We start from the raw sequence: 16,630 nt of genomic DNA, 5'->3' as shown, positions 1-16,630 counted from the left end.
ATCTGATTGGGGAATCTTCAGATCGTACAGGAAAAAAAATTGTCTCCCATCAAGGCCAAGCCAATAAAAATTGCGGAATAACTGGGGTAGATGACATTTGTGTTCTGAAACAACGTAGCAAGGCCTTTTAAGTTAATATTCTGAATGTTGTTGTTTTTCACTTCACAGGTCTTGAAATAATCGACGTCAATTCAAAAATCTGGAGGTAATCTAGATCTGCGTCCCGGTTCTAGATGTAAACCAGAATTTCAAAGTGATTTCAACGGAGTTGCACAAACGTGCTTGAAACGAACACTTATTATTTTTAAAAAAATTCAGATAGTTTTTTTTTAAATCGGGCACTGAATCGGATCGGAAACTCGAATCGGACATTCTAGAATCTGCCACTGCATGGATCTAGATTTTAAAAATGGACTAGTGATTTTTAAAATGTGACGCACTTTGTTTGTAGGCAATAAACTAAAGCAGTGGATGCAAGAGTCAATTATCATTTTTTACAATTAATAATTCTGTTTACAAAAATAATCTAGGAGAGCTGTGCTGGGAAAGATATTCTAATTTTACATCAATGTCAATTAAATTTACATAGTGGTTAAAACTCTATTTCAAAAGCATAAAGGTAGAGTTATACGTTTATGCTTTATGCTTTAAGGGTGTACATAGGTTAGATGAAAAAATAATATACACAAGATTAGTCGTTTAACAACCACTAATTTTTGTTTCTTTTTTTTTATATCTGTAGCCAAGTTATGGCATCACTAATGCACTATTGAGAATGTTAACAACTTTTAGAGTTGAATCTAAGCCTCTGTAATCTAGACAATGTCAATGCAGATTGAATGAGGTCAAAATTTGTCAGGCCAAAGGAAACATTTCCTTTTCCCCGTGAACAAATTTTTATTTTCACTACCATGGTTGAATAATTTTTTTTTCATTTTTTTGCGCTGATAAGTGTTTGCATGGCTTATTCTTACTAGGTGGGCCAGGTTATTCAAAATTGACAGCCATTAAGATATAAGAGTGAGTGTTTCTGATCAGTTCGATTCAAGATCTTATTGTTCTAATGTGCTGTATGAACTGTTTGACCTCTATTCAATCAAAATAGCCAAACAATTAGCATTAGATTCTTGTAGCATATGAAACACAAGTGATTTATAGTACAGCAGAATTTAGAAAAAAATGACCTCTACTTTTTTGAATAAAAAATTGGTATTTTATCTTTTCTGGGTGTACGCTGACAATTTATTAATAAATGCATGACGTCCACTATTTTGTGTCAATTTATTTATTTTGCTACTTATGCTTACGCCAAATTTTAGCATCGACCGTAACAACGGATTTTTCTCCAGAAAAGTTAAAAAACCAAAATTTTCAAGTCTTCGAAATAAGAAAGATCACTTCTTTTTTAATATATCTGAGCACAACTATACTCTAATTAATTATGATTATCACAAATCATCGTCATTAGCTGTAGATTATGGCTCCCATTCCTTTTTAGCGTCCCACTGGTATCCGGGGGGTCTGGGTGCAGAAGATGCTGGCGGGGGAGGGGCTGATGCAACCACCGGAGCAGGCAATACAACTGGCAGCACCTTACTGAAATAAAATGATTACTAAAGAATAGAAGACCAGGTTTTAAACGATAAAAACTGCAAAGTTTTGGCATTTTTTGTCGGGGAAATGAGATATAACAGGTTTGCATCGTGCAGCAGAAATAACAGAACATAAAACAACAGAACTGCTTATAATTGGGCTAAAATTTTATTTTTTTCACCAAAAATTAAACAGAACATTCTTTGCTGTCAAACGCATAAGAGATTTTTTTCCAATGAAACACCTCAGCTTTTAAGATTCACGAGCGCATAATTTGCACTGATAGTGTTTTCAAGCAAATTGAGCAGGATTGTTCCTTAGCGACAGCTCGGTAAAGTTATAATCTAATCTAGTTTGGTTGACTTCAATTTTGAATAATTCCTCTTGTAAAAGAGGCTGGCGTCTGCTCTGATAAATTAAACAACTTAATCATTTAATAAAATTAATAAATTAATCAACATCTTTTATTTTGTCATTTATCACTGTTTTCTCAGCAGAGAAGTTTGCTTCTAACAATAAAATTAATTCATAAATTGATATTGAGATCAACAGTTTCGGAAAAAAGTGGCTTACAAGAGGAAACCTATAAATCGAGCAATCAACAGTTCAAAACGAAAAAACATTCTGGATTTATTTAAATGAAAAAAAAATCATTCCTTATTTGTTGCTCAAACGGTTTCAAAATACTACTGCCTCTCAGTTTTCTATTAACATCAAGAGGAAATCAATAAAGCCTGTGTTCAACTGTTCTGAACTTATGGCTATCACTTTCTATTATCCTGACTCTAAAAGCATACGAAGTAATATCATAAATAAGAGAATCGTTCAACACAAGGTAACGCATACATGTTACAAAATTTTGCTAAGAACGATCGGTGAAATGAGCATTCGCACATAAACAAAGCAAAGAGATCACAGCTGGCGGAAAGCAGAAAGAACGGCTGACAAGTTTATCCGCAGCAAAATTTAATGAATTTTCTATTATTCAAGAATGCTCTAAAAATTAAGCAAATTGACAATGCCATGCTCTTAGTATCTCTGATGCCCACTCGAGGGAAAAGTCAACAATGTGATTTCAAAAATTTTCAAAAATTGAAGCGTTTCACGAAGAGCTCTAAAAACTATGTTCCCTACATTTTACATTATGCAAACTGCTAAACACAATTTTTGAACTTCAGATTTAATTTCCTTGCAGTTTTTCCCTCCAAAACGGTTTAAGCCAATTTATAAATAAAAGACTCACGGAGTTATAGAATTATTGGGGAACAACTGGCGTGGTATGGGAAAAAATTGCTGTTTTTTTTACCAAAAACTTAAATAGTTTTTCAAAATAAACACATAGCCCGCAGATTGCCAGAAAATAGCCGTCGTTGAGGCGCTTGATGCACGACGAGATTGAGACAGAAAAAAAAAGAAGAGGCAAATTGATTTAATTTTTTCTGTTTTTTTTTCAGTGTCAAAAAGTGTTCTAATTTGGCATGCAGTTACAGTTAGATTCTAAAAATATAATTAATTCAGCTTCTAAACGGAAAGCTTATAAGCTTAATACCGATGTCAGCAAGCAGACATTATAAAGAACTTTGATAACCTAATTCTCAATTACTTAATGACCGGGATTTATCGGTTTATCTCGTCTCTTTTGATTTCACTTTGACCGTTTTCACTATATTGCGTGATTGAATGCATGAAAGAATTTAAAATCCATTCAGTTGAAACAGTGAGTGAAGTAAATCAGAAGTCAAACAAAAAAATCGTGACTTATGTAAAACGAAAAACGTGATCAAGAGGTAAGACGAATTAAAAACAAGTCCTGACGTACAATTCACAGAATTTTCATTGACGAAACAGAAAAACTAGACCTCGAATGGACTATGAGTGAATTGAGAAAACCATTTTTAAAAAAAACAAATCAAAAAAATAAGAAAAAAAACGGAAAATCAATTTCAAAATGCCGCATTGAACAAAAAACCACTACCGAGAAACTGAACTTTTGTTCAAACACCGTTTTCTCACTCTCCTTAAAATTAGAGCGAAAAAAATTCACGCCGCAAAACCACTCGCTTTTTTGCTCCACTTCCTGTTTCGGCGTGACTAAAATCACTACTCCAATTTGACTTCAAAAATCATGAAAATGTGTGAACAGATCTTAAAAAAAAGACAGCGCCCCAATACAATTCAAATTCTTTGAACTGTAAAAAAACATAGGATGACAAATCCTGACGTACAATTCACAGAAAATTCATTGATTAATTTAAAAAACTAGACCTAGAACGAACTATGAGTGAATTGGGAGCACCATTTAGAAAAAAATCTGATTGAAAAATCGAAAAAACAGTAAAAACCAAAGTGAAATTCCCATATGTGAACAAAAAACCACTAACGCGAAACAGAAATTTGGTTCAGACAAAAAACTAGGCCTAGAACGAACTATAAATGGATTGCGAAAACCGCATGTGAACAAAAAACCACTAGCGAGAGAGCGAATTTTTGTGCAAACACCGTTTTTTCACTCTACTTCAAAATTAGAGCGAAAAAAATTCATGCCGCAAAACCACTCGCTTTTTCGCTCCACTTCCTGTTTCGGCGTGACCAAAATCACTGCTCCAATTTGACTTCAAAAATCATGAAAATGTGTGAACAGATCTTAAAAAAAAGACAGCGCCCCAATACAATTCAAATTCTTTGAACTGTAAAAAAACATAGGATGACAAATCCTGACGTACAATTCACAGAAAATTCATTGATTAATTTAAAAAACTAGACCTAGAACGAACTATGAGTGAATTGGTAGCACCAATTAGAAAAAAATCTGATTGAAAAATCGAAAAAACAGTAAAAACCAAAGTGAAATTCCCATATGTGAACAAAAAACCACTAACGAGAAACGGAAATTTGGTTCAGACAAAAAACTAGGCCTAGAACGAACTATAAATGGATTGCGAAAACCGCATGTGAACAAAAAACCACTAGCGAGAGAGCGAATTTTTGTGCAAACACCGTTTTTTCACTCTACTTCAAAATTAGAGCGAAAAAAATTCATGCCGCAAAACCACTCGCTTTTTCGCTCCACTTCCTGTTTCGGCGTGACCAAAATCACTGCTCCAATTTGACTTCAAAAATCATGAAAATGTGTGAACAGATCTTAAAAAAAAGACAGCGCCCCAATATAATTCAAATTCTTTGAACTGTAAAAAAACATAGGATGACAAATCCTGACGTACAATTCACAGAAAATTCATTGATTAATTTAAAAAACTAGACCTAGAACGAACTATGAGTGAATTGGGAGCACCATTTAGAAAAAAATCTGATTGAAAAATCGAAAAAACAGTAAAAACCAAAGTGAAATTCCCATATGTGAACAAAAAACCACTAACGAGAAACGGAAATTTGGTTCAGACAAAAAACTAGGCCTAGAACGAACTATAAATGGATTGCGAAAACCGCATGTGAACAAAAAACCACTAGCGAGAGAGCGAATTTTTGTGCAAACACCGTTTTTTCACTCTACTTCAAAATTAGAGCGAAAAAAATTCATGCCGCAAAACCACTCGCTTTTTCGCCCCACTTCCTGTTTCGGCGTGACCAAAATCACTGCTCCAATTTGACTTCAAAAATCATGAAAATGTGTGAACAGATCTTAAAAAAAAGACAGCGCCCCAATACAATTCAAATTTTTTGAATTGTAAAAAAGGAGAGCAACTAAATAATAGCCGTTTAAGAGGCTGACGGCGGCTATTAATGATACAAAAACCATTTGAGGATCACGGAAAAAAATTAATGGTGAATATACTTTTCAAATTAGCCAATGACTTGATTTTTGCAGTTTTGACTAGTTTTTATAAACTGTAATAGCCTTGAGCACTAGTTTGGTGTAAAATTTAGAGATCATTGGATAAAAGGGGAAATTTATTAATTGCGCATTTTTGTATAGCAATACAGTAACCTTTACTTTCATAGCTCTAAAAGAATTTTGTTGATATTAATGAGCGAGAATTTGGTACAATCAACGTTGCGTTTTACAATCTTTGAAGAAGAATGATCTTAAAATGATCTGGTAGAAAATGGGGAAAGTCGGGAAAAATTCTGTTGTGGTCAGCCATTTTGTTTCCTTTTCGTAAGTCAAAGGTTCTTGAAAAAAATGTCAATTGTCATCCACTACAATTCTCGATTGGCAAGTATTTGAAAAATGCAAAATTTTGGTTGCAAAAACAATTAAACAAGGAACAAAGTTTTCAATTAGAAAAAATTAACATCTTAGTCTTTTATTTTCAGAAATTTGTCGAAAAAAACTTCCAAAAAACAAAAAAATTGAAACAAAAACGCTTCGAATTAGTTACTAATCTAGTTAATTGTTCTTACATTGAAAAAGATTTATATTTTTAATGAACAAAACCGAACAACACTTGTCAGTATTTTATATTTTTTATCTTAAACGTGTTCCATAAATCATTATTTTTGCAAATATGCCAAAATTCGTCAGATGAGGCAACTCGGAGAAGGCAGCAAAATTTCCTAATCGGAAAAAAACCGGAAAAGCTCAACATTGTTGTAGCTATTTTTTATAGTAATTGTTAACTGAAAATCTATCTCAACAACTTCTGGCAACATGAAAGCCTTATGACTAGTTGTTGTAGATAAATTAACTCACGGAATAATTACAAATGTGGTTAGTTTAAAATTTGACACAACATAGATAAAAGCAAATGAAAGATTGGCTTCATTTCAGTTATTTAATGGCAAACTGTACAATCTATTAATACAAACTGATCCATTATGTAGACTCTGAAGGACAAAAACCTTCTGAAGATGAATACGCGATTCTTTTTCTAAATCACTCTGTACATTGGAGAAAAATTTAAAAACCAGTTTTTAAAAACCAGTTTTCTCGAGAATTCTCTAAACAAGGCATCAGAAACTGATTGAATTTGATGTCTCTTTGTTGAGGTAATAAATTTCTTTCTGCGTAATCGCAGCGGAGCAGAAGTTTTAGGCTTTTCGTCTGCATCAACAGTAGCCTGTTCTTGGCTGTCCTTTTTCTATTACTCCCCACATCTTATATTGTTCATTTTTTAGCATGAATGCTCTTTTCGGTGGTGAATATGACCACTTTTTTACGTCAGAATTTTTTACGTGGAACCATCAACGCAGCCAAGAGTGGCAAGTCTATGGGTAACCTGAAGAAGTGGTTTAGTAAGAGCTCATCCTCACACAGATAGCTTTACTCAATCAGGCACTTTCCCTTATACATCTATGGTCTGAAATCTTGGTGAGAATCGGGTCCTCCAAAACTAGTACCAAATTAAGACAAGGATCAATTGTCGTCCATTCACTACAATTCTAGATTGGTATGATATGCCTAATGCAATGAAAAAAGGACAACAGGTTTTTTTAGCAGGTAATTTATTATGACGTGCTATACTCCTCAAAATTTTGAACCGTTGAACAGGACATAAACTATGGTACCAAAAAGCTACGTACGCCTAAATATTTATTAAAAAGCAATACAAACATCAAATAATAAAACATTTTGAGTTCAAATTTGTTCTCTAATAACGCGTCATTACACCTTTAGCTTTTCTAACGTCTAGTAGACGATTTGTAGAGTTTTCATACATGATTCTCACGACGTCTGCGTCAATTTCATTCAAAATTTCTTACACTTTTTGTTCTAAATTTTCCAAAAAAACTGTCTGTTTTTGTTGTCGTTGCTTCAAAGTCGCCCATAAATTTTCAATAGAAATCAGATCTGGACTGGATACTGGCCATTCCAGCACCTTCCACTCGTTTTCTTGAAAAAAAATTGCCGAAAATTGTCGATTTATGCAAAGGAGCATGATCTTGTTGAAAAATAATGTCCAGGAAATGCAATTCTTCTTCGTAAAAATTCGAAATTTCCAATTAACCGACATTGTTTAGCTTGTTTGGACACTTAAAAAGCCATTTGCGTCTATCTGATTTTATTGCACCCCCAAACATAAGTGATCGTTTGTCCGAACTCATTTTTTTTGCTTTTTTTTAATGAAATCTCGTTCCATTTCTTCAAAAAACTCTAAAAATTCCGTCGCTGGAGATGCGCACCCTGGTTTCATCAGTAAAAACCACATTTTGCCAGAAAGAGAACGGCTTCTTGAGCATATTCACATACCATTTTGAACAAAAACACTTGCATTTCTTCTTCAAACTGACTTTTTTTGCAACATTTCTTAAAAAAACGCCATATTTTTTGAAAAATCGTCTAACTGTACCTCTGGAAATTGTATCGTAGCAAGATAAAGCGTTATGAGCCACTCTAATGCACTCCAGTGAGGTTTTGGGATATTTTAAAACATCGGTAACTAACTTTCCTTCTGATTTTTTTGACAGTTTTGGGGGTCTTCCGATCGATTCTGGGGCATGTTTAAACGAAGAAAGTGAGAATCAAATTTCTCTGAAAACTTCTAAAATTCACGCCTTTTTTCAGGCCTTAGCGCAAATCATGCTTATGAAGCACGAATCATGCTTTATAAGCAGAAATCATGCTGTATGTAGCTTTTTGGTAAGTGTAGTACAAATAAATTGTAGTCGCAATTGTCAAACCTGCATGAAATACTTTTTTCAACAGGAAACAAACGGAATGAAAATATTCATGTATTACCATCAAAAAGTGCAAAACGACGAAAAAGTGCAGGTTATACAGGTAGCTAACATGCGTGAAACAATTAAGGGAAAGAAAAACTTTGACAAATGCATGCTCTTTTACCTGGACCCTCTCGATCTATGTCTTCTTTAAATGATCAGTTAGATGATGAGTAAAAATGCGACCTCATTTACTGAATTTTTCATAACAATAAGATAACAGAGTTTCATAAAGGTTTAAATAAAAATTCCTAATACAATCAGTTTGTTATCTTGGTGTGTCGTCGTTACTTTTGGTTTTTATAAACAACAAAAGCGTTTCAAAAATGTTTTCACGTTTTTTCAGTATAAATTTTTCAAAAAAGAATATAATTTTGTACAATAACAGAACTAGTGGTGATGACATAAATGAAGATGATTCTTTCCCGCAAGCAAGTCTTATCTTGATACTAAAACGGATACATTATACACTTTTTGGCTTGGAGGATTTGTTCATGCAAGTTTATTTACCTTGACTTGTGTGCTTTGTGTCTTCTAAAATCATTTCAAGCATGGTCCAATCAAACTTTTCCCCCCAATCATTCATAAAAGCGCCTGAAAATTAAGCAGTATTCAAGATAATATTCGCAGCCTATAATAATATTAATAGGTACACCCTTGTTATATCATGTTATATTCTAACCAGACCACTGAATGAACGTTAAAACATGTTGAAAAATCAAAGTAAAATTATTGCTGAGAACATTTGAATGAGTTGAATACTGAACTGCTGATTATTATATTAAATGAATTACTGAATAAATTCATCAATTTTTGCCTCACGCTCGCCTCACTTAATTCTTGCTTCTTGGGAAAAGTTTATCAAAGGTCAAAGAATGATTCCCCTATTTAAGTTTTCCATCATATTTATCACAGCAAGTATCCTGATAAAGAGTTTCCAAGTAAAAATATCGTGGAAAAAGCATACCTAGGTCGAACAGCTGTCTCTACGAGTGGGGGCGGGGGAGGGGGGTCCTTGAGCCCGTCATCAGTGGCAACAGTGAACTCTGACTCATAGTCATTGGCAGGGTGAACTGATCCATTACTGTCCATTCTCTTGAGATACTTGGACAGTCTAGTCCCACAGATCATCAGAAAGATCAGACCAACAGCAACCAATCCGGAGGCGAAGAAAAGTCCACTCTAAAATTCGCGAATGATTGAAATATTTGAGGACTATACCAAATTTTTCATGTCTGTGGCTTAAATTTTATACCTGTCGCTATTTTGAACACACCTAACTAAAGTATTTTCATTACCCGGCCAGTTTGTGACTCCTGGGAATTTTAACTATTATAACCTGATCATGATCAGGCTATTTTAGTCATAACTAAATTCAAAGCCACCACAATAGTCCAGAAAGTGTTGTTCTTAAACGTAAGAAAAGTGGCGGTCTGTTCGGTTTTAGTGAGACAATTAGCTGGTACACGACAGCCCTCTTTTTCTTTGGTATCGTCGATATGTTCTGTTTTCAAACATAAAAACCGTTGGCATGTTCGTGAACGTGAACTGATCAACAGATCTCACATCAATGTGCAACAAATTTGACACAATTTAAAAACAAACTAGATGGCTCGTGCGAGTCTGTGCGTATCACAGTGTGTTCCAACATAATTCGCAAGGCTGCAAAAACAACTATTAATTTCTGTCAGATTTCTGTCAGGTAATTTTTGGAGAAAATTAAAAATTACTTGTATTGTTTGAACCAAAAAACATGACGTTTCTTTCGGCAGACGAAAACGAAAACTCCTTACACTTTCTCACACATCATACAAATATTACAAACAAACACAAGGATCGTCACGGTTCAATTAGGTATTTTCGTTATCTCTTGATAACTTGGTGTCGACTGGTTGAGGCAATTCTAAAGGTAATTGTAACTTTAGCACGAATGTATGGAAAGAAATTTTTTGAATTTTTTCAACAAATTGTGTCATTTTTTAATGAAATTATTATTTGTTTAAAGTCTCGCAAATGTGTTACCAATCGGATTTGATAAACATTATGTTGCTTCCGAGCAAAAAAAGCCGCAATTGGTAACAAATAATATGCAATTGTACTGTTTTTTTTTATTTCTGACTGCACTTGCAATCTGCCTCTATTTGTGTCTAATTCAATCAAAATAACTCAATCTTTCTCTCTTCTTACAAATACATAAAAAAACAGTTTTTTTAATTTCTCTTTTTGACAACTGATATAAACCCATCTTTCATTTATGTCTTGTTTGCTTCATCTGAAAGCTAGGAGTGGAAATCTTGAGGAAATTGTTTTGGTAATTGTAATATTAACACTAAAATTTGCATAGAAACTTTGAACATTTTTGTCTGTTTTGACAATTCAAGATGAATCATTTTTTGTCAAACTCTCGGGGAAGCTTTATCAGCTAGATTTCATAAGCACACTTTTGGTTTTGGACAAATCTAAAACCGAAACTTGCAGTAAAGATGATGTAATTTTTCTAACTTTTATGAAATCTGACAGCTTATGCACTCTGACTCTAATTATGTCTAGCAGGTAAGGAAATGATAAAAATTGTACTTGAGGTCTCGTATTTAGTAGCACTAAAAACAATTGATTAGCAGTAATTTCTATGTTGTGGGTTTTTACTCTTTTAAAAATTTTTAAATATTTATATGAACTAAAAAATAAAACAAAAATTTTTCTTGATCTTTCAAAAAATAATCTTTGCTTTTAAAAGAGTTCATTTACAACCAATAAGCTGCTTAAATTTTATTTTACAGAAACGACAACAGCCAGGAAAAGATCCATTCGAACAGCAATTTCAAAATGCAGAGGAGGGAAGCATAATTATCCTCCAAATCTAAAAAAAAGAACATTTGAATTAGGTTTTCCAACCTGGCGATCAATTAACTCTCTAACTCTCAAATTTTTCTCAATTACACTATACTAGACGAGGTTAGTTCGTACGATATGCACGAAAAACAAGAGAAAAACGAAAAAAGATCAGAAAAAATTTCCATCATTAGTTTTCAGCAATGAATTTGTTTGAATTGATGAAACCATTCCATGAAACCAGTTTTTATACGTTTCCGCCGATTTATAAATACTGATTTGGTTAGCTCTGATGATTTGAGAAGTTTTGTTTGCAGAAACAACTCTAGAACTCTAATAAAGTTATCTAATTTTTCTTGGGTTTTACTTTTTCGAAATTTAATTTTGCTATTTTGAGAGCTCTAAATTTCCTCAAGTCTTATATTTTTCAAAGAAATCTGTTCGAAGAGAATCATTGGTTCTTAAAGTAATTTTGTCATTAGCAGAAAACAAAAAGAAGGAAAACTTTTTAAAGGAAAAAATTTGAGAATAAAAACAAAATAATTGAATTCGAAATTTTTTGGTGAAATAACTAAAATCGTTAAATTTAAGGCTTGAAACTTTCAAGAGTTACTTGGGGCGATCAAAACTCCTTTTAACTTAAATAATTTTACTACAAATTTCTGCCTTTATTGTCCTCCTAGATTTCAACACGATCACTCCCCTCCCTCTCAGTAATGATTTGTTTCCTTTTAGTTTTTTTACCTTGAAAATTTAAATTGTTCCTTTTTTTCAAATTTCGGATAATTGTTTATATAAATCACAACTAGATTCGGAGGGCTACAAAATGGTGTTTTTTATATTTTTCTACGACGCTTAAACAGAAAGTGGAATTTTGACTGAAGAAAAAGAAAAACGCAAGCCTCGCATGTATATTTCCTCATTTTGAAAAAATGTTGCAACAATAAGAAATTTATAATTCTTTAAAACTATTTTTCTCAACGAGCTGGGGAATTCTTTTAAAGTTTTTCTCCAAGAAGTACGTTTAAAGTTTCTATAAAATAACGCGTAAAAGTTCTCGGAAAAACGGACCATTTTCTTATTCAAACTCAAAATTTTTCTACTGATGCTACACTTGAGTTCTTTTAAAATAAATGCAAGAAGTATTTTTTAATATTTCTTAGCTTTAAAAGCCATTAAGATTATTTTTGGAATATTGTTCAAGAGAAATTTGTTATAAATCATTATAGTATTACAGAATACGCAATTTTCCAAATATTTGGGTTTGAATTCTAAAGAAAAACCTCTCTGAACTTCATCTTTTCGTTATAATGTTTGACTCTTTGTTATAACTTTGACTACACTAAGCAAAAAACCAGAACGAACAAACCGACGATTCCTGCGGCAGTTTTGTTCGTTCTTCTGGAGACAATTGTAACACTGTGATAGTAGTATCTCTAAAGTTGACGTCTTAGGCCCAAGATTGTGTCCGATTTACGTCTTAGGCCCATAGTTGTAATCCAATATTTTTAAAAAGGAAAAGCTGAACAGAACAAATTTCAACATCAATGAAATATAGTCTTTTAATTTAAATAAATAACACTGGCATTTCGTGATCACATGTTTCAGAGGCACAAATTTCTAATTAAAGTGCTTTCCATTCATATCCAATCAATTATTGGATAAGATTAGGTTAATGTTGTAACTTACGAGTTCTAATAGGAAGTAGTCACACATATTGACAATCATGGCGTCGTATATGGCCACGAAACTCTCACACTCACCCACAGTGTTGGAGAACTAAAAAAAAATCACTGATAAATTAAAAGGGAAATCAATCTGAAGGTGCTTAGAGTCGAATGTTGATCTTCTCAAAGGCTATTCTTTTTGATCACGCTGCCACAGTTCTATGTCACAATCAAGTTGTTCACATCAAAACCTTGCATATCATATAATATCAGGTTTTGACTGTGCAGTTTATTCCCGGGTTGACTATCAGGTATATTTCCTGGCAACCATACAAGGTGATAGGAGATGCTTAGGAGAAGCATTACAGGCATCCACTGGTACCGAACCTTTGAGTACTTCTTTCACTTTTCTGCGTTTGTATCTTAATGCATCGTAAAGGTGGACGATACTTTCTAATACTCAATCCTTCTGATTTGTCTGTAATATGCATCCGGGACCCTGGTGCAATCCCGTACCTAACCTTCAGAGATCATCAGTACTGATTCAGAACAATTTCAGAGAAATTTAGGTTTTCAGTACTGAATCAGAGATAATTCAGAACAAATTCTGAATTTCTCTGATTCAGAGAAAAATTCAGAATCAACTTTATCAGAAAATCTCGGAACCAGAGCAAAATCAGAATAACAATTTCTGAATCAACTCTGATTCAGAACAAAAATCAGAAATTTTTTAAAGCAGCAAAACAAACAAAATTGGTAAAAAAAAACTGGCTCCGAAATAGGTCTTTGCAACAATAGCAGTGATAAAAGTAGGCATCTTGAGTTCTTTTGCACTTTTTAGAATATAAATATTAACTATGATTCTGATCATTTTTTACAACATCTGCTGCATATCTGAGCACCTGGTTCTATGATGCAATTAGAGACTCTATGCTAATCAAGAATCTACAAAGATTTTGTTCAGATTGTGTTTGTTTGAGAGAAAAAACTGTCATTATAGAAAAATAATTTGCGACTTTCTCTATAATCAATTATGTAAAAAGTCTTATATAAAAAGTCCGTTAAAGTAATTTATTTGATTTTCTTGATTTTTAAGTAAAGTAAACAGTATGGCCGCTTCGTACTCAATCTGCAAAAACGGCAGAAAAAAAACACATATGAGAATAAAAGTTGTCATTACTTAAATAATTTTCCGGGATTTTTGGTATAGAACCAACTGAATGGACTATGTGAACTGTGAATCTGTAAAATAAATGGCCAGAACACGCTTATTTGAAAAAAAAAATTGTCATTATATAAAGAAGTTGCAATTTTCTCTATAAACAGTTTTAAAATAGTTTTTTTTTGGTTTTGTGATATAGTGCTATTTTCTGGCATTTTCGATTTAGAAGCAACTGAGTGGACTATGTGAACTGTCAATCAGTTAAAGATTCGGTCAGAATGTGTTTATTTGAAAAAAAGTTAACAATATTTAAAGAGGTTGCAAATTTCTCTATATTCAGTTTTAAAATAGGTTTCATTGGTATTGTGATATAGTGCTATTTTCCGGCATTTTTGATTTAGAAGCAACTGAGTGGACTATGTGAACTGTGAATCAGTGAACGATTTGGTCAGAATCTGCCTATTTGAAACAAAATTGTGATTATTCTGTTTATTTTGTTTTGGAAAATTGTTCAAGCTTGGCTTTTTTTTACCATGCTTTACCAGTTTTCCTAGAGTTTATTTCAGTAACTCCGCCACTGCCAGTCCCCAGCCCGGAATGAAAAAGGAGGAGGGTTTAAACCACACAGAATATACTGGAAAATCTCAAAAAGTCAGTCTTTAACTTGAGTTGAGGAGATTTCCGACAACCTATTTTATAATTTTCTTCAATTTCAAAAGGTATTGTATGAATTTGTATATTTTAAGGACCTGAGAGCGAAAACAATGGTAAAACCTGGCTTGGCTCATGAACATAGTTATGAATTTTCCCTAATTCAAAGAAGATCAGAGTCTGAATCAGAGTCTGAATCAGAGAAAAATCAGAGTCTGAATCAGAGTCTGATTCAGACAAAAATCAGAGTCTGAATCAGAGTCTGTATCAGACTCTGAATCAGAAAAATTCAAAGCGAAATGTGACCTGAATCAGAGTCTGAATCAGTACTGATAATTTCTGAATTTTACTCTGATTCAGTACTGAATTTGCTTTTCAGTTAGGTACGGGATAGTAAATCGTATTGAAACATTGTATACCAATTGTATATCGTCGGCCCAGTACTGTTTTGGTGTACTCTAAGAGCATATTGCTACTCATAATTCTCATAGTTAAATTTTTGTCCTGAAAATAGACTGAGCATTGTTGGATTTGATTCACATGCTCTTCATTGGAAAATCATGACAAAGTATGGAAAAGTCAAAAAAAAAATTGAAATTTTGGCCGATTCACTTTTTGAGCATGACGATGACTTACAATCTTAAAACGCTGCAAGAAATGTATTAAGATTTAAAAAATACCCACCAATAAATACAAGCCAAAACCAGAAAATACACGCCGAATGCCTGGAACCCGATAAATTTGGGCCAAAATTGCAGATTTTTATGGTTAAATGTAACGGAAATTTGGGATCTTTTCCGTTTGCGCCCCCAGTCCCCAGTACGTTATGCGCCCCCAGTTAAAGAGCACGAGCCATTACATAGTAAATCATTATGTGAAAATATGGCACGTGCGTCTGGGGGACTTGTGGCGTCATAGCCGAGAGGTAAGGAGTGTGGTTCACACGCCAATGATTGAGAGTTCAATCCCCTGCCTCTGTGAAGCTGTCTGTGTGAGCATGAGCTCTTACGTAACTAAAACTTCAGATTGACCATAGACTGACCGATGTTGGCTGCAATGATGATACCACGTGAAAGTTTCAGACGCAAAAAAAGTGGCTGTAGTCACCAAAAAGAGCAATGCTGCTCATAAAAAGATCAGTCTGAAATGTGGGGAATAATCAGAAAAGGGCAGCTGAAAACAGGCTACTGTAGGCCTAATGCTGTTCTGCTGCGAGGATCTATTCTGTTCCCCCCCCCCCACCCCCCCAGCTTAGTGAGCAAAAATTTTTATGACCTCCAGGCGCACGTGCTATTTTCTTACATAGTAACGTGCTATATAACAACATAAAATTTGTAACTGGGGGTCATAAAAAACACTGGGGGGAGGGGGGGGGAAACAGATTAGATCCCGCTGCGATTACGCAGAAACACAATTATTTATTATTATTACTAAGCTAGGGGGGCCCAAACGGAAAAGATCCGAAATTTGTTTGAATGTCTTAGTTTTAGCTCAGCGAAAACATACAGTTATGCGCCGACAATGTGCAATTGAAATATAACGTTTCAGTGCAGAATTCTTAGGGCAACAGGCTCCGGGGTGTAACGCGCTTTACTCTTACTACGAAATGAACCACCAAATTGTAGATTCAAACACGAAGGCGGATTTTGTGCCCAGTGACAAAATGTTGATTGAAAAAGCGGATCTTTTCCGTTTGTGCCCCCCCCCCCAGTACGTTATGCTCCCCCCAATTATAGAGCACGTGTCATTACATGGTAAATCAATATGTAAAAATATTGCACGTGCTTCTGGGGGTGCAAATAATATGCACCCACTAAGCTGGGGGGGGGGGGCACAAAGGGAAAAGATCCAAAAAAGCAGTACAAGCGTGACAGGGGGCAGACGTAAACAGAACTATACTAATGTTGTCAGCCGAAGATAGCGAACAACTCGATACTGTCAAATCACGAAACCCGGCCTTGCAGTGTGTATTTCTGCATGACCTGATACCGAAAACGAAGCAAAAATTACTCAGTTGCCCAAAGTTGATGACTGGGACTTCGAAAATGACCCTCTCCAATTAAACACTATAAAATGCTGAAACATCGAAATTTTTGTTCTTATATAC

The 16,630-nt window shown here is 34.0% G+C and overlaps 1 protein-coding gene across 3 annotated transcripts in view; it reads right to left on the bottom strand.

Moving 5' to 3' along the window:
* Positions 1 to 1,330: 1,330 nt before the first annotated feature.
* The window catches only part of LOC142339040 (prominin-1-like), a 187,192-nt gene continuing 171,892 nt past the window's right edge, over positions 1,331 to 16,630 (bottom strand). Inside the window, exons 24-27 of one of the 3 annotated variants that reach the window (XM_075388692.1) lie at positions 12,733 to 12,822; positions 9,179 to 9,393; positions 8,722 to 8,745; positions 1,331 to 1,596 (exon numbers count right to left, since the gene is read on the bottom strand). In XM_075388692.1, coding sequence (XP_075244807.1) covers positions 1,476 to 1,596; positions 8,722 to 8,745; positions 9,179 to 9,393; positions 12,733 to 12,822 — 450 coding nt within the window. In that variant the 3' untranslated portion in view covers positions 1,331 to 1,475. Of the gene's footprint in view, positions 1,597 to 6,360; positions 6,379 to 8,721; positions 8,746 to 9,178; positions 9,394 to 12,732; positions 12,823 to 16,630 lie in introns of all 3 variants that reach the window. The other 2 variants (XM_075388693.1, XM_075388694.1) reach the window with 2 other exon arrangements.

Source organism: Convolutriloba macropyga, chromosome 5, assembly GCF_964194025.1.
Source record: "Convolutriloba macropyga chromosome 5, txConMacr16.3, whole genome shotgun sequence".
NCBI classification, from domain to species: domain Eukaryota; kingdom Metazoa; phylum Xenacoelomorpha; order Acoela; family Convolutidae; genus Convolutriloba; species Convolutriloba macropyga.
Note: the sequence above shows the minus strand (reverse complement) of the source record. Positions and strands in the feature narration are given on the sequence as shown.